At 48.2% G+C, this 22,103-nt stretch overlaps 1 protein-coding gene across 2 annotated transcripts in view; it reads right to left on the bottom strand.

Moving 5' to 3' along the window:
- LOC103658289 (carboxyl-terminal PDZ ligand of neuronal nitric oxide synthase protein) overlaps window positions 1-22,103 on the bottom strand; it is a 267,594-nt gene that overhangs the window by 189,843 nt on the left and 55,648 nt on the right. For both annotated transcript variants that reach the window (XM_040635968.1, XM_040635967.1), the window contains exon 2: window positions 4,160-4,231. In XM_040635968.1, coding sequence (XP_040491902.1) covers window positions 4,160-4,231 — 72 coding nt within the window. The remainder of the gene's footprint in view (window positions 1-4,159; window positions 4,232-22,103) is intronic.

Below are 22,103 nucleotides of genomic sequence, written 5' to 3'. Positions count from 1 at the left end.
GAACGGCGTGACACTGAAGTTACAGACATTCACAACCCCAAACCCAGTCCTCAGAAGTACAAGGAACCCCCCATGCCCTGGCAAGGGGCAGTTCAGCCAGCAAGCCTCGGTGACAGCAGGCAGCCTGGCAATCCACCGTGAATGCTCTGCTTCCTGACCCCCCCCCCATGCTTAGTGCTTCCCACCCCAACAGATCCTTTCCAGAAAAGGAAGTCCATCTATTTAAAGATCCAGCATCAAGAAGGCACGCATTACTAAAATTAAAAAAAAAAAAAAAATCTTGAAACCCTTGTGTACCATGGGTGAGAATTTTAAATGATACAACCATTATGGAAGACAATACAAAACATTAAAAATAGAATTGTCATATAATTCGGCCATCCCGCATCTGGGTATAGAGCCAAAAGAATTCAAAGCAGGATCTCAAAGAGATATTTGCACATCCATGTTCACTGCAGCATTATTCATAAAAGCCAAAAGGGAAAAGAGACCCAAGTGCCCATCAACAGATGAATGAATAAAGAAAATGTGTTAATTATATACATACAATTGACTACTACACAGTCTCATAAAGGAAGGAAATCCTGTCACATGCCACAGCAGAGATGAACCTCAAGGATATTATGCTAAATGAATTAAGCCAGTCACAAAATGACAAATACAGTAGGATTCCATTTATGAGGTATCTAAGCAGCCAAAATCATAGAAACCAGAGTATAAAGGTGGTTGCCAAGGGCTGGGGGAAGAGGGAAAGAGAACTGGTGCTTCATACAGAGTTTGTTATGCAAGAGGAAGAAGTTTTAGAAAGATCCGTGGCACGATGTGAACACCAGCACTGAACTCCACATTTAAAAATGGTCACATTTAATGTTGTGTTTTTTAAACATTTTAAAAATCTTGAAAGTACATTATAAAGGGAAAAAGAAAAAAAAATACCCAAAACAGGGAACATAAATTTTAAAAGAAAATCTATACAGCCAGAGAACAAATGAGAAATAGACTGGGGGGTGGGGCAGCAGGGGGAGGGGAGGGAGGAAGATGACGAACACAGGTCAAATCAACACAGTCGGGGCATCTGCGTGGCTCAGTTGGTTAAGCGTCTGCCTTCAGCTCAGGTCATGATCCCAGCAACTTGGGCTCCAGCCCCACATCGGGCTCCCTGCTCAGCAGGGAGTCTGCTTCTCCCTCTCCCTCTGCCCCTCACCCTGCTCATGCTTCCTCTCTCTCTCTCTCAATAAATAAATAAAATCTTTAAAAACAACAACAAATCAACAAAGTCCACATATTCAGTGCACAGTCCACACCACAGTAGGGAACTGAGGAAGGAAGAAGGGCCAATACACCTGCTGTGGCCCTGGCCCTGAGGATGAACGTGGCCCCCCTCAGGCCAGTCACTTCTTCTGTGGGCTTCCTTCTCTCTGCACAGCACCGGAGAGATTGGGGAGACTGGCACATAAAGGGCTCGGCAAGGCCCCCAGATGTAAGACACGGTGATCCTTATCACAGCAGCTTCTCGGAGGTCCAGCCCTCTGTGCTGGCCACGCTGGGAGGCCTGCATCTTCGAATCTGCAAGAGCATCCAGCCACCCAATCCCCAAACTGTCCTGCCCAACGTTGGCCTGGCACCAGGCCACATACAAAGAAAGTCAGGAACAGTCCTTTACACAGAAATCCCAGGCCTTGGTTCTTGACGACTGTAATTACAGCCAAAACAGCTCTTGAAAGGGAGAGAGGCAAAGAAAACAGCAGCCTGGACCGAGCAGTGAATTGGGGGTTTCGGAGTAAAACACACACCCAGAGCACTCGCTGTTATGGCGGCCCGTCTAAACAAGGGCCCGGCCAGCCAGACCAAGCAGCTTTCTGGCCAATGTATTTCTCCCTCTAATTTAATGAGCTGCTTGCTCATTAAGCACTGGAAGCAGGTCACAGGGACGGGAGCTCCTGGTGCAGGACCACGCGGGCTAACAGGTGACGAGGGCAGGGGAGATGGGGCCGCTCCAGCCCCGCAGGCCCCCAGCTCCCAGGGCATGACCGGTCCTGCCGGACACCCCAGCCCTCCACAGCTTTGAGGAGAGGTTTGCCGCACAGGTAAGCTCTGTTCCTTCTACAAAGCGGTGCTTCTGCCTGCACTCCCTCACTGGGGAAGTTCCATGTCCCAACCCTTTGGTTCACCAACTGGGCCCACATCACCCACATCGGCGTCAAAGAGCCGGGTCCCAGAGGGGGCAGCGCCGCACTGGGTGGGACCTAGAACCACTTACTTAGCCTCCCCGCCTCCTCACCTACAAAACGTGACACTATCCTCACCTCGTCTAGAGCAGTTGCAAATAACAGATAATAAGTTATTTTCTACACTAAAAGGCCAACTGAAGTACCTGACACGTAGTATCACTCCTGACAGCTAATATTAACAGAGATATGACTCTAATTATGATAAGGGTATTAATGACAATGTATTTCCTGTGTCTTAGTCAAATATGAAGAAAAGAGGGACGTTTCTGGTGAAACCCCAAGGACAGGCCAGCCCCAGGTCCAGCCCCTTATAGCTGCAACAGTGCCAAGCTTGGTGAGAGCAGGTGGCCATCCCAGCCACGGGAAGCCCCACCCAACACCCCCCTGTCAAGGCCGCTGTGCTCTCTATCTGAGCGGGAAGGCGAAGAAAGAAAAGAGGAGAGGCCTGGGATACACTGAAGGGCAAGCCTGAAGCCACAGGGACGAAGGATCTCACGTGGGCTCTTGAGACCAAGTGGGGTACTGCACTCAGGCCACATGCCCACCACTTCCTAGACCCGGGGACCCCTCACAACCCCTCCGAGCTTCAGTTTAATCTCAAAAATGAGGGTAACAAGACCCCCACACACACTCCACAGCTTGCTGTGACCACTGAACGAACCCACGTGTAAGGGCTTTGAAGCAACTCCCACATCCATGAAAAATGGCATTTTTTTAAATCATTTCGACAAATTCAACTTAAAAAATGCTTAAGGACTGGGAGGATCAAGGCAGTGAAAAAGTTACTTTAGTTGGTTTTTTTGTTTTGTTTTGAAGTGGGCTCCACACCCAGCATGGAGCCCAATGCAGGGCTTGAGCTCACGACCCTGAGATCAAGACCTGAGCTAAGATCAAGAGTCAGACGCCTAACTGACTGAGCTACCCAGCCACCCCGAGAAAGTTATTTTAATAAGCTAATGGACTGCTCAGAGAAACAGGAGCAAACATACTAATTTTCTTCCCCAAACTGCTGACACTGAACTGAGGTTTCTGTGGATGGGATGAATTGGCTGGAAATAAAATTGGCTAAAAGCCAACTGAAGCTCCCAACATCTGCTATAGTTTCTCCATTTAGGTAGTAGATTCTTCTGGAGGCAAAGAGCCCAAACCAGGCTACACCCAGGATGACCGATCCAGCCACCTCCAACACCCATTCTCTCCAAAAAGTCCGGCAAATTCCATTCGACCAATCCCAAACCTACCTTCGAAATGTACAATTTTAAAGCAGCTTCTATTTCAATGCAGACCACACGGACAAATTCCTTCACTGTGATCAGAAGACAACTTAATTCTTGTTCAATCCCTGCTCTGTGTATCAGAGTCAGAAAGCAACAGGCTGAAATGTTTACTAGACTCTGCTAAAAGATCCCCAAAATGCTAGACAGAGGAGAATGTACACACTTTCAGAACCTAAAGCAATGGACCATGGAAATTTTGCCTGAAATTCCACATTTGTTCTTAAAAATACAGGTCAACCTTCTTATATACCACAGTAAATTGCTTTACTTTTTTAATGTTTTGAGTCAATTAGCAACTAATTCTCAAACATTTTCCCTAAAATCTGAATAAACAAAGATCCTTCACCATTCTCGCTCACTCCCCGGCAGACCGCACATGTCCTCAAGCTACGTGCATCTCCGTTTCAGAAGCAACAGGCCAGGAAAGGGGGGAGCAGAGTGTCCCTCCAGCCATCACATCCACCTTAACCTTAGCCTTTAATCAAGATCAATCACCCAACTCAGAACAGCTTCCCTGGAGACTACACGGAGCAGGGTTTGGGGTTTGCCATGGGTGCAGCCATCCACGCCGGTACCCCCAGCACCATCCAAAGGGCCAACAGAGAAGATGCTGGGGTCTGACTCCGCACAGCCCCCTCTCCAGCCACTCACCCGGATCCGGCGCATGGCAGCCACGATCTCCACTCTGCTGTTGGGCCTCGGCACATCCAGGCTTCCGACGTACTGCAGGGAGGAAGCAAGCACTCGGTGAGAAGAGGGCGGCGAGGGTGTCGGCTCACAGAATGTTAGCAGAAGGAGGACATCCAGTTAAGCTCCCTCTTTTGCAGAGGAGGAAAGAGCCAAAGGGGCGTCTTGTTCGGGGACGACTTCTAACTTTATTTAAAAAACAACTAAACAAGAGACCACTGCTTCCTCTTCCATCTGGCTCTTGATCAGAAACTCAGCGGAGCCCGGCACTCCACTGAGCAGGCTCCTGAGTCCGAAAGACTTGGGCGTGCTCAATCCCCCACTGCTGTCTTTGGGGCAGGATACTTTGCCTTTGTCTCTTTGGTTAAATGGGATTTCGGGAAAGATCAAATGAGAGAAGGCATAAATCTCTTACACAAAGATGCTTTGTTTATATTACAGCATCCTGCCCCCCCCAAAAGGAATATATGTTGGTTTGTTTTTGTTTTTTTCAATTAATGGCATTTCAGTGAGCTAGCCCTGGATGTTATAGAGACCTCATACACTTGACTAAGCTCCTAACTGGAGGAAAGGAACACACTAATTATATTTTTAAAATATACTCTTCTAAAAAAAATTTTAATCTCCTAAAACTTTTGAGTTATTTTTAAAACCAAATGACATTCAGGTCAATGTTTAATATACAGATACTTCCTCATAGTACACTATTCAAATAAAGCAGAAATACACAGAGCAAAAGAATAAAGTTCCCCCCCTTGATAGTTTGACACCTCTTACCGTGCACTGATGGACACATACATTCACAGACACAAAGGAATTTATTATACGTAAAAAACATTTCACTCTTCACATTGTTCTGCATGTTGGGTTTGTTTTTGGTTACTCTAAATACAATTTGGGCATTTTGCTCTGCCAATGCATATACGTTGGCACGTGACCTGTGATGGCTCCCCTGACAGACACCTACCCTCTGTCACGAGTAACAACACTGCTTCCATGACCCCATCATCTACAGAGCTCGGAGCTCATCCAAGGAGCTCTGTAGGTTGGACTTCTACAAGTAGGATTGCAAGATCAGAAGTACAGAAATATCTTGGGGCACCTGGGTGGCACAGCGGTTAAGCGTCTGCCTTCGGCTCAGGGCGTGATCCCGGCGTTCTGGGATCGAGCCCCACATCAGGCTCCTCCACTATGAGCCTGCTTCTTCCTCTCCCACTCCCCCTGCTGTGTTCCCTCTCTCGCTGGCTGTCTCTATCTCTGTTAAATAAATAAATAAAATCTTTAAAAAAAAAAAAAAAGAAGTACAGAAATATCTTGAGATCATTCCTTAGTAGGATGAAACAAGAAAAGAGGAGGGACATCTTTTAAGCACATACGATATCAGTTCTCCGTATACACCATCCCGTTCCATACTGACCTACTGGGTCTGCCTTCCCTTTTTACGTTCGGATTACATAAAATAGCCTGGGGGATGTCCTAGAAATTAACAGCCCCAAAATAACTTAAAAGTCTACCTAAGCAAAGACTGCATTCATAAAAGATAAGAGGACAGTCAGCCCGTATTTCCTATGGTTACAGGAAGAGAAAGTTCTTTCTGAAATTTGGAGCTAAGGCTAGCCCCAGTACGGAAAGTTCCAAAAGCTAAATACTGCAAAGGATTTCCCCCAGGGAGTGATCCATTCCGTGCTCATACCCTGAGGCACAACCCCAGCAGCCAGGGGTAAGCCGTGAGCATGCTGCCATCTGGGCCCAAGGCCGACAGCCCCGCCACAGCATGCAGGAGCAGCGTACCTGTGGATAAAGCACCTGGCAACTCGCTCAGGTACATGAAGCCCCCTGGATCGAAGAGTGTGGTCGGATTTAAACACGGTTGGGGGTTCTCCCCTCTGAGTTCTGCTGGGGCCCTGCGGCATCATTCAGCATGTCTGTGACCGACACATTCCAGAACGACACGAGGCCTGGGGTTGTGACTGCCCAACTTCCCAGGAGCTCCGGCAGTTTCTATAGGGTCCCGGGTCCTGCACACCTGGAGGCTCCTGCCCTGAACTCCAAGCACTCAGACCTTCAGGGGCTCATGTTCCCTCAGTCGTCATGTGAGAGCCAGGACCTCAAGACCTAGCAAGGTCACTCGTTACAGGTGAGCCTGGACCGTCCCCCGACACTGACCCCTGCCACAGCAGGAGGGCCTGCTGCCCAGTGAGATCCACTCCGGAGCCGGAACACAAATGCCCAGAGGGGACCTATCCCCACCCTGCTACCTCCACCCAGCCCATCTCTCCCCCTGCAGAAAGGAGGCTGCTGGGCAGAGAACCCCAAAGCAGTCAGGAAACATGAGGTGCAGAGAGGAGGAGAGAAAGGAGAGGTGGCTTTCTGGCTTTGGACAGGTTTCCTTAAAAGGTGCTCACACGAGAACACCCAAACTCTCCACCTGTTAGGGCCTCCTCCACTCCATCCGCCACCCCCCATGCTGGTACGTGTGTTCGCACACACCCTACACCTTCACACGCACATGGCTCACACACTACACATGCCACATGCACACAGGCCCCACACACACACTCTTCTCACACCCACATGGTCAGTGCACATACTCAGAGCTTAAGTCCATGCACACCCACACTGGACTGCCTTTCTTCCCAACCGTGAAGCCCTAAATCTGCCTTTCTGAGAATCTGTCCGGAGCAGGCAACCCACAACAGATGCCCTCAGGGTCAAACAGATTAAAAGGAAACCTAAGCTACGGTTCAGGTCCACATCTAGTCAAAAGCTAGATAGTCACACTAACGACATGAGTCACAAAGCAGGAGCACAGTGCCAGGGGAGCAGGGGGAGGTCGGAAAGCCCTCTCCTCGGGGCAAAACCAGTCCAGAAAGTCAGTGCTGCCGTAGGGGCAAGTATGACCTCACAACCACCTGTGTCAAGCACAAAGCATGACCACCTCCACAACGGACTGCAGTCCATCGGGGTCTCGATCCTGAGACAGAGTGAGTGCAGGACCCAGTCCGGGCCCAGACCCACCTGCTAGAGGCTGGTCCTTACAACCACTCAACTTCCATGGCCAAGCTTGCCATCATTTCTGGGGTGAGCGGGACAGGGGCTCCCCACACTACTTTGGGAATTTGGCTCCCAGGCCTGAATCCCATCCACCTGCCGAGCTAACAGCCTTTCAAGATCCCGGCTTCTGTCACCTCCTGCAGCGATCAGGCAAAATCCTGCCTTCGGCCAAAGGCTGACACACGGTGACAGGTTCTCGCTCAGAAACGGCATCCCCTTTCTCTGCCTCTCCTGCTGGACCCTGGGTGCCGAGGCTCCTATGACAACACAGGCAGGTCGGCTCCATGCCCAGGAATCAAATTGTTTCCAGAAAGGAAACTCGTGCTCTCTCTCTCCCCATCGCCCACACCGTGCTCCTCACCGGGGCTTCCTCATCTTGATTAACAGCCCCAGAACATCCACGGGTCGGTCGTTCAAGCCTGAAAGCTGGGGGCCATCCTGCCACGAGCTTCCCCACTTCTCCCTCCCACAGTGCCACCACCTCATCCCACAAAACCCTTCCTTCTGACTTCATCCACACAGTGTCCCCTCACAGTTGTCTCCACTGTCCCCAGGGCCCCTCCAAACCCCTCCCCACGAGGCTGTCAGAGTGAGCATTCTCCAATGCAAACGCTCTTGCATCACCCCTAAGGATCCCACCCGCTTGCTGCCAACTGCTCTGAAGAGACCCATCAGAGCCCTCGGCGTGGCTCCCCCTGCCCGTGTGGCCTACACCGCACGGCTTCCTCTCACACCACCGGCCCCTTCGTCGTTGTGAAAGGCCTCTCTACATGTGCCCTTCCCTGTACATGGAACGCTCCTCTTCTGCCCTCTCTCTCTCCAGTCCTCCACCATCCATGGTCCTCAACACATGGCTGCATACAGGACTTCCTCATCACTGGTGAAACGCAACTACCTGACCGGAATCCTCCAAGGAGGAACATATTCACCCCCCGCGCTCCAAGGAGGGGCAGGAGAGGCCTGAGCCCTGGACTCTGACTGGTGTCCCAGCATCAGAGGCAGCGGCCAGCTTCCTCCTGTCAGCCAGCCCAGCCCGTGTGGTGCCCCCGCTGTGATTCCATAAACTCACCTGACTTTCATGCCGGCACCTGAGCTGGACCCAAGCCTCCTCTGGCAGCACACGCAATTCCTGGCTTACCCGGAGATGAAGTGCATCAGACCTTTCTGTCGGTGGATTCTTAGCCACCTGGCATTCTGTAAGGCTTCTGCAGGATTCTGTAGGAATCCCTGCTGCGGGGCATCTCATAGGGCTGCTATTCAGAACTACCACCGCAGAGCTTAAGGGGAGAATAAAGGAGTTTTAAAATATCCAGGCCTACTTCTTTTTCATCAGCATCAAGAAGAAGAAAAAAAAAAAAAACTTGGAAGATGCAATTTGTAGCAGGTGATCAAGACACAAGATCACCTGTGTTCGTTTTATCTGCGGCTTCATCTTTCAGATAAGCAGGAGGTAGCTACAAATAAGGTTAAACCGAAGGACTTCGGGTATTTTTTGTAAGTTTCTCGACAACCTCAGCCTTGGTGTTAAATTAATACCTCCTGAAATTACTTTCGTTTTCTTGCTTCCACTTTCTGGAGATTAACTCCTAGAGACACTGATAAACTGCCCTGTGTGTAGGGTCTTCTGGCCCGTGACTCACAACACTAAAAAGCAGCAAGACCTGGCAGCCACCTGTGGACTTGTTAGACATTCTGCAACCACCTTCTCCAGGAATTCCCTTTAATTTACAAGGTTTCTGTCAACTATTTCCAGAGACTTAAAAAAAAAAAAAAAAGAATCACACAAAACTGATATATGAGTCAAAAATAAATGTATCAGATGATTCTGCCTCTGATAACGTTGGAGGAACTGTATCATGGGACTAGGCCTCCGACAAGCAATAAATATAAAGTCTGGATGAGATTTAAAAAAAAAAAAAAAAGCTTTGCAGAGAACGTACAAGGAAGTGAACTGAAACACCAACTAGGATGTTAGTAACGACATATCAGTATTGACTCAGTCGTAACCAATGCACCGCCCTAATGCAAGATGCTGAGAGGGGAAACCATGTGTGTATGGGGGGTGGAGGGTGCGGAGGCAGTAAGGGGTATATGGGAACTCGGTCTTTGCCTCCCAATTGTTCTGTAACCCTAAAACATGAAGCCTGTTACTTGAAGTCATAAAAATAAGCTTGCAGGCACTGGAGAGAGACCGACAACAGGGAGGGCTTGGCAGGGAATCAGCTCTGAAAGGCGGCGACTCCCCCACACGAGGCTCGGTTTGTGTGGTTTGCACAGCTCCAGCTGGCTAGAGCTCGGTCCCAGAAGCCCAGATAGCCTGTGAGGTCAGGACACCAGAGATGGGACAGCCAGAGGAACCAGAGAATGGGGGGCAGAAATTGCCAACAGAAGGGGGTCCTCCAGGGTGACCCCCGAATCATGTCAACCCTAGCCAGACTCGTGGTTGACCTCCAAACGACACATTTGCATGGGAGATTCCAAGGAGCCCAGGAGAAGGTGGCAGCAGCCCACCCAGGAGTGGCAGATTTAGGACTTAGGACCAACCATCATGGAGAACAAAAACGAACACTCTTCAGAGGACAATAGCAGAATCTTGTGTCAAAGGGCTGTTAAAGCCCTACTGACTGGCCAGCATGGGCAAGGCCACAGGGCCATGTTTTCCTGGGGGCAAAAGACAAGGGCCCCCATAAAGGGGTACAATGTAAAGGTCCCTAGATTCTGCCTTCCCAGCTCCAATCTTCTCTTTGAAAACCAGGCAGTTAAACAGCCCCAGCCCATGGCAAACGCCACGTGACATTCAGGAGGAAGCCCTTCCTGTCAGAGAAGGGCAGTGAGGCCCAAAGCAGACAGCAGAACACAGAGGAAGGGCTAGGTCTCCCCAGCTCCTGACTTCCTTGCCTACATCTGGGCAGGTGCTCTCCTTTCGGGTCCAAATCCAGCCTGGCTTCTGTTCTGTCGCCCTGCCTACCTGCTCATATCCTCCCCCTCACCCCCCGGTTTCCTGGCCACACTGCGTCCTCCTCTCAAAAACATGCCCAAGCAGTCTGATACCCTGCTGGAATCTAGAAACCACCAGTGGGGGGCCCATCTGAACTAGTCCCTTAACCAATCCTGTCTTGATACTGTCTAAAAACCTAGAATCCGGGGCTGCTGGGTGGCTCAGTCGGTTAAGCACCTGCCTTGTCTGCCTTTGGCTCGGGTCATGATCTCTGGGTCCTGGGACCGAGCCCCATACTGGGCTCCCTGCTCATTGGAGAGTCTGCTTCTCCCTCTCCCTCTGCCCCTCTCCCCTGCCTCTCTCAAAATCTTTAAAAATTTAAGAAAAATAGAAACTTAGAATCATAGAACAGAGGACTTCAAATCCAAAAGGAACCTTAGGAAGCATGTCCAAGAAGACATCACAAAGAACAGTAAAAGAGGAGCATGTAAACGGTACTTAGAGGGGTATCCTGCCAGTCCTTCCTACACGTCCGTCACTATGACCCACCCAAGCCCTTTTTCCCATCCGCCCTTTGGTTTCCTTCCCGGCATTTTACGCAGTCTGCAGTTGCGGGGTGTGCCTCACCCCCACGGTCATCACCGGCCTCCCGCAGGAGAACGGGAGCTCCTGCAGGGCCAGCACCTTGCCCTCTCCGTCCCCATCTCCCCAGCCCTCAGAACAGGGCCCGGCAGTGTAGCACTCAAGTGCCTGCCGAGTGCAGGAGGGGGCGAGCGCAGCCCACGCCCGTTCGGGGAGCTGCCCAAGCCACAGACCTGGGGCCAAGCAGCCCACTCGGCCCGCTCCAGGCCGGCGCCACCGCTCCAACGGGAAAGTTCCTCCCCGCCTCCAAAACGGCTCTTGGTGCCCAGCTGAGCGTCCTGCTGAGCGGGATTATGAATGTGACCTGGGTGAAAGTTCTCGCCTCATTTAGCATCGAACAAAGCAGCATTAACTGCAGGCAGCGCGGCCCCAGATTCCAGGGCACACACTCAGCCAATGACCTTCTACCAACCGCTCTGGGGGAGGGGAGGAAAAACGTCGCCTCCGGGTGTCACGGTCCCACTTCTGCAGCCTGCTCTGTGCTCTCCAGGTGTGGAGGTGTGCGGGAGGGGCATGGGGACTTAGAAGTCCCCGTATGGACATTTACCAGTGTCCTCACCCCTGACAGCACCAAGGCAGAAGCCGCCTCAGGGCAGGTTCCCCAGCCCTCCTCTCCCTACACACACACACACCCAGAAAAGCTTCCTAAATGCTTGAAATGCAGCTGCACACCACGTCTTTACTTATTTGTAGTCTAAGAGGAAAGAGGCATTTATATTTCTTCCTCTCTCTCCCAGCCCATCCAAAAAAGGAAGTACTATTTGAGGGCCATCTGACGTGACTGTGTCACTATTGATCAGGGGCTCAGCGGGGGCCGATGAATGTGCCGGAGATCACAGCAGAATCCTTCCTGCTCCTCACATGAAGGGGCTGGGTGCAAAATCATTGTGGTGACTTGTCTTTATGCTAATGTCATACGCCCCTCCACAAGGGACAGAGGGTCGGACTGAACCATCCAGCGAGCCCACGGAGAGGCTCTTTGGGTTCTTTTAGTTCATTAGCAAAAGCTTGGATGCGTTGGCCCGATTATTTCGCTTTATTATGAGGATCTGAGGGATCTGGGCAAAGGGGCGAGAAAAAGCAGTAAGACAGAAAAAAATGTTCTGGTCTTTCAACTACCAGCTCCTGAATGAAAGCCTCAGCCCACATGAAAATCTGGCTCGCGTCACAGAGGCAGGCGAGTGGCAGGGGCCAGGAAGCACGTTCTGCCCTGTCCATGTGGGAGGCTTTCTTGGCCCCTGGCTTACTTCTCCTCTGGGGGGATAAAAAAGGACAAGGGGGACACGGTGACAACAAAGCGAAACGCTGACCCAGGCTATGTGATAATTAAGTCACCACCTGTGAAACAACCAGGTAAACCAGGAATGGGAAGATGAACAAATACCACAGATCAGAGGAAAAGTCAGACCCCGAGGACAGAGCTGAAGTGGCCATAAAGGGCCATTTGATCCAAACCTTCATTTTACAGAAGGCAAAACTGGGGCTGAGAGAGAATCGAATCACAGCTGTGAGTGGCAGGATCAGAACCAACGTGCATCTCGCTACCGCCCCCCGACCCCCACCACCTGATACAGCGGCAGGGTGACAGTCTGTTCCACCAAGGCCTGGTCCACGACCTTGAGCTAAGGTGGAGCTAGATGCAGAGGCCTGTGTACCGGCACCCGAATGGTCGGGAGCTCAAAAACCAAGGAACCACCGCAGGGCAAGGGTAGAAAGCCAAGGGCTCACTCTCGGATTCATCGAAGGACTTTGGGAATGGAACTGTGGAAACGGAGAAGACCCCAGAGATGATGCTGGAAAGAGATCCCTCGATTCTCCACATAAAGAACACAGGCATTCACCCTGGGGCAGCACCAACACTGGGTACCAGCTGAATTCTGAGTATTTAACCTCTCCAAGCCTTGGTTTCCTCCTGGGAACACAGCCGGTATACGCATGGCCTCAACATCCGGGTTGTCGTAAGAATCAAAAGTAGATAACGCAGATGAACGTTCCATAGTTTCTAAAATACCACATCACCGGCGCGCCTGGGGGGCTCAGTCGGTGAAGCGTCTGCCTTCGGCTCAGGTCATGATCTTGGGGTCCTGGGATCGAGTCCCGTGTCAGACTCTGCTCAGTGGGGAGCCTGCTTCTCCCTCTCTCTCTGTGATCTCTCTCAAATAAAATCTTTTATAAATAAATACCACATAACCATAAAGACAGGATATTCTTTGTATCATCATGTTCTTGCTTTATGGGCCAACAAGGCGTTGAAGATACAGAATTCGTAGCTTTACAATAATCGCCTCTAGGATTCTCACAGACTAATGACTGGACAAAGCAAAAGGTGATCCAAATGCCATGGAGTCAATGGAAGGTGGAACCAAGAATTCAGTCCCACAGGCTCAAACAGGAGTGAGGAGGGGAGGGGTGAATGCTAGGAACAGAGTGTGACTGGGCCACATGGACAGCTGATAAACTCCCTCACCCCTGCAGCAGGAGTGGCTCCTCACCAGGTAGGAGCGGTTTGAGGTAAGCACCTGGCCACATTTCCCTCCCGACTGACTGAGCCGTGACCTTCCCAGAGCGAGGGATGCAAAAGCTCTAACCTACTCATTGTTTATCAGCATCACGGAATGAAATCCCACAATCAAGTAAAACTTCCAGATAACTGGCAGGTACCCCGTTGAAATACCCAACTTTTCTCTATTTTGAACAGTCTTGAGTAGAATCGTCCTAAAATATATCATACTCTGCCCTAACAACTGAGAGTCTGTGAGTTAGAACTCAACACATTTCTTCAGGATTCAGAATAACCATTAAATACATCATTTACTGTGTAAGTCCTACGGCAGTGAGAACAGGCTCCAGATTACTATTACGCCTTATGAGTCCTTGAGGCTGATTTTAGAATTGAAGGCTTCCTACACTGTTAACACAAGAATGGTAACAACAGGCTATATATGCTTCTGCCTTTAACAATAGCTGTCCCAAATCCTCAAGAAAGTACTAGCAAGACAAATCCACCAACCTATAAAAAGGATTATACACGGTGGCCAAGTGTGATTTATCCCAAGAATGTAAGGTTGGCTAAACATAGGACAGTTAACATACCACTTAATAAACTAAAGATCAAAGGCCATTCAGTCAACCCAACAGACAAGAAGTATTTCATAAAATCCAATATCCTTTCATGATGAAAATACTCAAACTATGAACAATAGAAAAATTCCTCCATCTAATAAAGGGTAATAAACCAACAAATGAACCCACAGCTATCATCATGCTTAATGGTGAAAGACTGAATGTTTTTCCCCCTAAGATCCAGACCATGTCAAGGAGGTCTGCCCTTATCACTTCTATTCAACACGATCTGGGAGTTCTAGCCAGCCAATCAGGCAAGAAAAAGAAATAAAAGGCATCCACGTTTGAAAAGCAGCAGCCAAACTACCTATTCATAGAGGACATGATCTTGTACATTAGAAATCCTAAGGAACACACACACACACACACACACACACACACACACACACACACACAGAGTCAGCGTCAGCGAAGGAGTTAAAAGTGAAGGTTGCCTGGGTGGCACAGTCAGTTGAACGTCTGCCTTCGGCTCAGGTCATGATCCCAGGGTCCTGGGATTGAGTCCCATGTCGGGCTCCTTGCTCAGCATGCAGCCACTTCTCCCTCTACCTGATGCTCCCTCTGCTTGCACACGCATGCGCACTCTCGCTCGCGCTCTCTCGCTGGCATAGAAATAAAATCTTTTTCAAAAAATGAAATTAAGAAAACAATTCCATTTATAATAGCATCCAAGAAATAAAATACTTAGAAATAAACTTAGCAAAGGAGCATAAGAGCTATACTCTAAAGATTAAAAAACACCTCTGCAAAATTCAAGATGACCTAAATCNGCAGGAAGACTTTCCATGTTCATGGATTGGAAGACTTAAGACGGAAACACTCCCCAGTCGATCTACAAATTCAAAGCAACCTACTAGAATCTATAACCTGTTTATCAACTAGCACTTCTTACATCAAATGTGTGGATCTTCCACACCAACTAATTCTCCAGTTCTCTGCAAATACCAACTAGGTGCCCTAACAATTTACTCAATTCTGACACTCAGTACCCAGAGTTAGCACATGCCCACAGGTTAAGAGTTCAGCCCCACCACACTGCCCCCCACCTTCAGACGCTGGTCAGAAGTCCTGAGCCCCCCATACTTCTGATCAACCATCTATAAGTCAGGGATTCCTGTGATCCCCTCACAGGTCCAATAATTTGCTTTAACAGCTCACAGAACTCAGGGAAACACTTTAGTTACCATTACCAAATTATTATAAAGGACGCAAGTCAACAGCCAGAAAAAGAGGGACGCAGGTGTGTGGGAAGGGGCAGAGAGCTCCGGGTAGCCTCTCCGGGCAGGCTACCCTGCCAACACCTCTAGGTGTTAACCGACTCAGGAGCTCTCCAAACCCATTGTTTACGGTTTTTATGGAGGTTCCACTACACAGGCCTAATTTAGTCACTGGCCATTGAGACTGAATTCAATCTCTAGCCCTGCTCCCTTCCCCTAAGGTCAGGAAGTGGGGCTCCAAGTTCCAACCTTCCAATCACATGGTTGGTGCCTGTCTCCCAAGCAGCCCCCATGCTGAAGCTTCTAGGGGCCCACTAAGTCACTTCATTAACATCAACTCACAGTAAGGTTGAAAGAGGCTTCTTATGAACAACAAAAGATGTTCTTCTCACCCTTATCACTCAGGAAATTGCAAGTGTTTTTAGGAGCTCTGGGTCTGGAAGCAGGAACCAAATACATATTTATTGCATTACAGTATCACAAAATCCAATCGGTTTTTCTTGCAGGAATCAACAAGCCAATCCTAAAAATTCATGTGGAAATCCAAGGGATCCAGAACAGCCAAAACAATCTTGGAAAAGAACAAAGTTGTAGGACTCGGACTTCCCAATTTCAGAAAGCACTACATAATTACAGTAATCAATACAGTGTGGTACCGATATAAAACTGGACATATGAATCAACGGACTAAAATCAAGAGTCCAGAAATAAGTCCTTAACTTTATGGCCAACTGATTTTTGACAAGAGTGTCAAGACAATTCACTGGAGGAAAAAAGATGGTCTTTCCAACAATGGTGCTGAGACAACTAAATATCCAAATGCAAAAGAAGTTCTTTCCTACCGCAATTACATACAGTTAACTCAAAATACAGCACACATCTAAGCGTTAAAACTACAAAATTCTTAGAAGAAACCATAGGAGTAAATCTTGATGAGCTTAGATCGGGCAATGGTTTCTTAGGGCACAAAACGCACAAACAGAAGAAAAATAAACTGGACTTAAGAACACTTGTAATGGGAGAAAATATTTGTAAGTCATATCTGAGAAGGGACTTTCATCCAGAATAGAACTCTTACAACTCAACAATAAAAATCAACCCGCATAAAAAAATGGACAAAGGCTATGAATAGACATTTCTCCCAAAAAGATAAATGGCCAATAAGCACATGAAAAAATGCTGAATCATGAGTCATTAGGGAACTGCAAGTCAACACTACAATGAGATACACTTCACACCCACTAGGATGGCTAAAATAAGCCCCAAAATAACAAGTGTTAATGAGGATATGGAGAAATTGGAATCCTCATACATTGCTATAAAAATAAATAGTGCGGCCACTTTGGAAAACAGTTTGGCAGTTCCTCAAAAAGTGAAACAGAGTTAACACAGGAACCAGCATTTCCACTGCTAGGTGTGCACCCCCCCAAAAACTTGTCCATGAATGCTCATAGCCACATTGTGCGTAACAGCCCCCAAAATGGAAAAATCCCACATGTCAAACAATGCATGAATGCATACAGAAAATGGGGCATAACCATTTATGATGATGATGAAGGTGAAGATGAAGAAGAAGAGAAGGAATGGAGTGCTGATACATGCTACAGCATGGATGAACTTCAACATTATGCCAAGTGAAAGAGGCGAGTCACCGAAGACTACACATTATAGGAAATGTCCACGACAGGCAAATCCATAGAAACAGAAAGCAGATAAGCAGTTGCCAGGAACTGGGAGATCAGTAACGGTAGTTTTCCTTTGGGAGGATGGAAAAAGCCTGCAATCCTACAGTGGTGGTGGTCGCACAACAGTGTGAATATACGAGAAACCACGGAGTCGTACATACTTAACACAGTGAATTGTAGGGTATGTAAATTTATCTCAATAAAACTGTGATCTTCAAAACACATGCGTGAAAAATAACCGTTGTTCTTTTGATTCGCTGTGGACAGGAAAGGAGAATTACAACCAAACTGCGTTCTGAGAGAGCTTCCGAAGTGCTCTCTTTAAGGCAAGGCTGTGACCTCCCCAGCCCCTCTGGGTGCTCAAAGGCTCTTCTGGGCTGTTCTGCATTGCTGGCTGTCATCCAGATGCTTAAATTCATCAGATAAAGCATTCCTAGGGAAAAAATGAGCTATAACCGTCCTGAATTTTAGTTCTCGTTCTAGAAGATCTATTTCCCACCCCCAAAGAATATGCATTTTCCCCACATTGTAAGAGTAGAGCAATCTCATTTCATATTCCTACTCTCCAATGCAATAAAACGAAAATCAGCTCACAAAATAGATTATTTTCTTCTCATGCTGAACCTTCTAAAGCAAAGAGTCCCAACACCATGACATTTCTGGGACTGCCTGGGTGAACCAGGCTCACTAGGGTGATCCCAAAACACAAACAGCACTAATCTTCTAGGCAGGAATGGATTTTTTTTTAAAGACACAGCAAGAAAAAAGATAAAATAATGTATTATACATGTTGCAACTCAGAAATTCCAATATTCAAGACCATGACTGAAAGGGGAAGAAGAAAAGAAAAGGTCAGGCCATGATGAGATTAAGAAAAGCAAATAGATTTCAGGCTTGGAAGGGACAATAAACACAGATCATGTTGCCTGACATCCCCCACATACACATACACATTCATACACACACACACACACCTGGAATTTTTTAATTTCTTTAAATTCAATTAATCAACATAGTGTATTGGTTTCAGAGGTAGAGTTCAGTAATTCATCAGTCTTATATGATGCCCAGTGCTCACTACATCACATGCCCTCCTTAATGCCCATCACCCAGTTACCCCATCCCCCCCAACACTGTCCCCATCTCCTCTCCAGCAACTGTTTCCTATGCTTAAGAGTCTCTTATGGTTTATCTCCCCCTCTGATTTCGTCTTGTTTTATTTTTCGCTCCCTTCCCCTATGCTGCTGTTTTGTTTCTTAAATTCCACATGTGAGATCAAATATTTGTCCTCCTCTGACATATTTTGCTTAGCATAATACCCTCTAGTTCCATTCATGTCATTGCAACTGGCAAGATGTCATTTTTTTTTTGATATCTGAGTAGTATTCCACTGTGTATGTACAGACCACACCTTCTTTATCCACTCATCTGTCGATGGACATCTGGGCTCTTTCCATAGTTTGGTTATTGCGGACATTGATGCTATAAACATCGGGGTGAAGGTGCCCCTTCGGATCACTACATTTGTATCTTTGGGGTAAATACCCAGTAGTGCGATGCTGGGTCGTAGGGCAGCTCTATTTTCAACTTTTTGAGGAACCTCCATACTGTTTTCCAGAGTGGCTGCACCAGCCTGCATTCCCACCAAGAGTGTAAGAGGGTTCCCCTTTCTCCACACCCTCGCCAACATTTGTCATTTCCTGACTTGTTAATTTTAGCCATTCTGACTGGTCACACCTGGAATTTTAATCTCTTCTATAAATGCCTGCCATGTCATCAACCAGCCAATACTTAAACACCACTCCTGATGAAGAGATCACTACCTCAGACAACAGCTCTGTTAGAAAGTTCTCCCGTCTAGGACAAGCAAAACATGGTCTCCATGAAGATGCAGAGTCTACTCTGTCCTCAGATATGTAAAGATATTTCTCCTCACCCCAGCAGCCACAGGCCTTGTGTTCCGCACATCCTAGCTCTTCTGATCTTTAGAGTTCAAAGGGCATCAGGGATAAGGCTTCACTACTCTTCTCAGAAAGATGTCTCAGGTGCTAGCAGCTCTACCGAGCACACACGAGTGCCCTCCGGCAGGCTGGGGCAGGAGGAGGGGGCAATCTAAACGAGGATAAAGTGAAGAGTAACGAAGTCAAAGAAAAGGAGCCAGGGAGGGAAACCAGAGGTGCCCAAGAGGGCCAGCTGCCCCAGCAAGCTGTGCTCTCACCCTGACACCAACCAAACCCTGAGCAGCAGCGGGCATGGGAGCTCCAGACAGACACCCGAGTCCCTCCCCGCATGGCTCAGCCACTAGGCTGCCCTGGTCTTTAATCCGTGTACAAAGCAGACCACGGATACTGGTTCTTTCTTCTCACACAAGAGTTGAGAAAATAGAGGTATCGTGTACTTTCTCTCTGAAAGGAGAAATAATACAGAGACCAGTTATTACTAAGAACAAGGGAGACAAAGTTCGTCTCTAGTGACTTTCACTTCTTGCTTTCGATCCTTTCCCTCATCTTCCCAAGTAGCCTGTATCCAGCCCTCCTTCCTGGGCAGCAGTGATCCTCCCTGTGATTTCTTTCCCCTCTTCCCTAGATCAGTGTTCCAAGTCCCTCCCCCCACTCTACACACAGCTAGCTAGTTAGATAAATTAACCCACGGCAGGACAACACTGGCAGCAAATGGCCTAATTACTTAGCCCAGCCAGGTGATGCATGTACCTTCACAGCAGCTCATGGAAACCGAGTATCTTCACGTGCCAGTCACCGGCCAGTCTCCAGCCCTGAGCATCAGATCAACAGAGTGGGTATTTGGGGACAGGGATGCCTTCTAACTGAAGACTTCAAATCACAACATGGAAGCTGCCGTCTTTTCTGCCCAAGGGCAGATGGTGGTTCTGCACAGAGAATTAGAAGCTGGGATTATGGACTCATAAGGGAGATAGCAAGGGATAGCAGAAAGAACCCGGACTTTGGACTCCGATCTGGATAAATATCTGGGCTTCGGATTGTTCTATAAAATAGGACGCAGTCTCCCCTCCTTGCAGAGCCAACGTCAAGTTCAAGGAGATAATGCACATAAAATTCTCAGTTCTTACACTTTTCAGCTCCCTGTAGGTTACTTCTCCCTGTTATGCTTGGTTCACTCATCAGTTGTGAGTTTTTATTTGTCGGATTCTTAGATTAACTGTGTCCTCCCTAACTAGACTGCCATGACTAGGGGCCGCTGTTATGATAGCCGCCGTATCCGAACACAGCACAAAGCCTGGCCCCTCAAACAAATGAGCCCATGGTACCTTTTCCTGTTAAGCAAAAACCTTTAAGATACTGTTCTTTTACTACCTTTAGGCAATCCCAGACTGTTAACCAACGTCCCATGGTGATCACCCAACAATCCTCATAGCAGAATCATTAATCACCACCACCACCCATCATACAGCAAATCCTTTTGCAGTGATGTGTCAGATAGGGTAATCCAGGTAATCTAGAGAAAGCAGGAAGTCTAAGGAATCAAAAGTCACAGTAACAATTCCTCTCACCAAAAGGAAGAGAAAAATGATAAGCCACAAAGATAATCAAGAAGTCCAATTGAAGAGTCCACAAGGGTAGCCAGTGAGACAGGCAGAAATGAGGGGAACACGGACTATGAAGACAGTTTCCCAGAGAAAAGAAATGATAGAAGAGAAGCATAAGCACAGGAGAGCATCTCCAAAGGTTTTCACCCCTACCTCTTGTTATATTCCAACAAGGCAGGACACTGATGTCCAATGATCAAGTGCTTTGCTCGATGTCACCCAGTTAGTTACAGACTCAAGGTGAGACTATGACCCAGGTGTCCTGGCCTCCAAGTCAATGCTCTAAAAATCACAGGACAGAATGAGATGAAAAGACTGGGCAGTCCCAAACCCAGCTCTGCCTCTTTTAAACTGGTCTACCAATAGGAGCCAACTGGTCAACCTCCCTGTGCCTCCTCTTCTTCATGGGAAATGGAACCTTGCGGGGTTACCAAGGGGATTAAATGAGACTGTGAGAAGAATATATAGCAGCTTATCAGAGCTGTAGTCCTTTATTCAAAAGTTACAGAACACAGGGCACCTGGGTGGCTCAGTCGGTTAAGCGTCCAACTCCTGACTTCAGCTCAAGTCATGATCTCGGGGTGGTAAGACTGAGCCCTGAGTCGGGCTCCATGCTCAGCAGGGAGTCTGTTTTAGATTCTCTCTCCCTCTCCCTCCGCCCCTCCTCCCCTAAAATAACTAAATGTCTGGGAAAAAAATAAGATAAAGAGCACTATTTGCCAAAGATCAGGGAGTCAAGAAGAGATTGTGGGGGGAGGGGGATAATAAGGAATAACCAGGCTCCGTCCTAACAAAGAACCAGGTTTGTTAAGGCTTGTCCAGAAGACCTTGAACAAACATAAGAGAAATCGGGTTACAGAAAAGGTAGTGGTCCAGGACAGGGACAGAAGGGGTTGCAGGCAAAGGTCTCTCTGGGACACGGAGAAATGCTTTAGAAAACAAAAGACAGACTCTGCCAAACCCGGCCTAAAACCTGAACTTTCTAAACCACACTGTTTACCTCCCATTCTGAGAGGCCGACAAAGCACAGCAAGTGTTTGCATTTGTCTGATGAAAGACAAGGAGAAACTGATATTTTAAGTAAAGATTTTTGTGGAGAGGTGGAAAAGATTCACGTTATAAACAAACTAAACAAAACGATTTAGATGTCCTTGTTAGTGGTCCACCTCATCCTTGGAGTTCTGGGAGGTTCAGAGAAGAGAACACTAAGGAGGGGATGAGGCCAAAAGCCAGTCAGCATGGGTCAGAAGGCAGCCACTGGGGCAGAGGGAAATGCTGCAACGGATGCTGAGCCAGGACCCTCATCCACAAAGGAGCCTTCCACCAGTGGCTCACTTGTCATGAGCCACAAGGTTCCTGGAGCATGAACAGCAGGGGCAAGGGCAGTGGGGGTGAAGGCTAACCAGGGGACCAGCCATCTCAGTTTGCCTAGAGCGTTCCTGGTTTTAGCACTGAAAATTCCACATCAGAGGAATCCCCAGTCCTGGGCAAACCCTGTCCCTGTCCTGGTCGGTCACCCCAGGCGTCAGTGTCCACTGCCCTGCTTTGCCTAGCAGGGTGGGAGTGCTATAGGTGCCAGCAGCCTTACCAGCCAAGCACACCAGCCCCCTACAGGAGGGCCTTAATGCCTCAGCTCCTGGGGAAAGGTATAGAAAAGGAAGAAATAGGAGCAAGACCAGCCCCC

This window comes from Ursus maritimus, unplaced genomic scaffold, assembly GCF_017311325.1.
Source record: "Ursus maritimus isolate PB19 unplaced genomic scaffold, ASM1731132v1 scaffold_2, whole genome shotgun sequence".
Classification (NCBI taxonomy): domain Eukaryota; kingdom Metazoa; phylum Chordata; class Mammalia; order Carnivora; family Ursidae; genus Ursus; species Ursus maritimus.
This window is presented reverse-complemented; position numbering and strand designations above follow the sequence as displayed.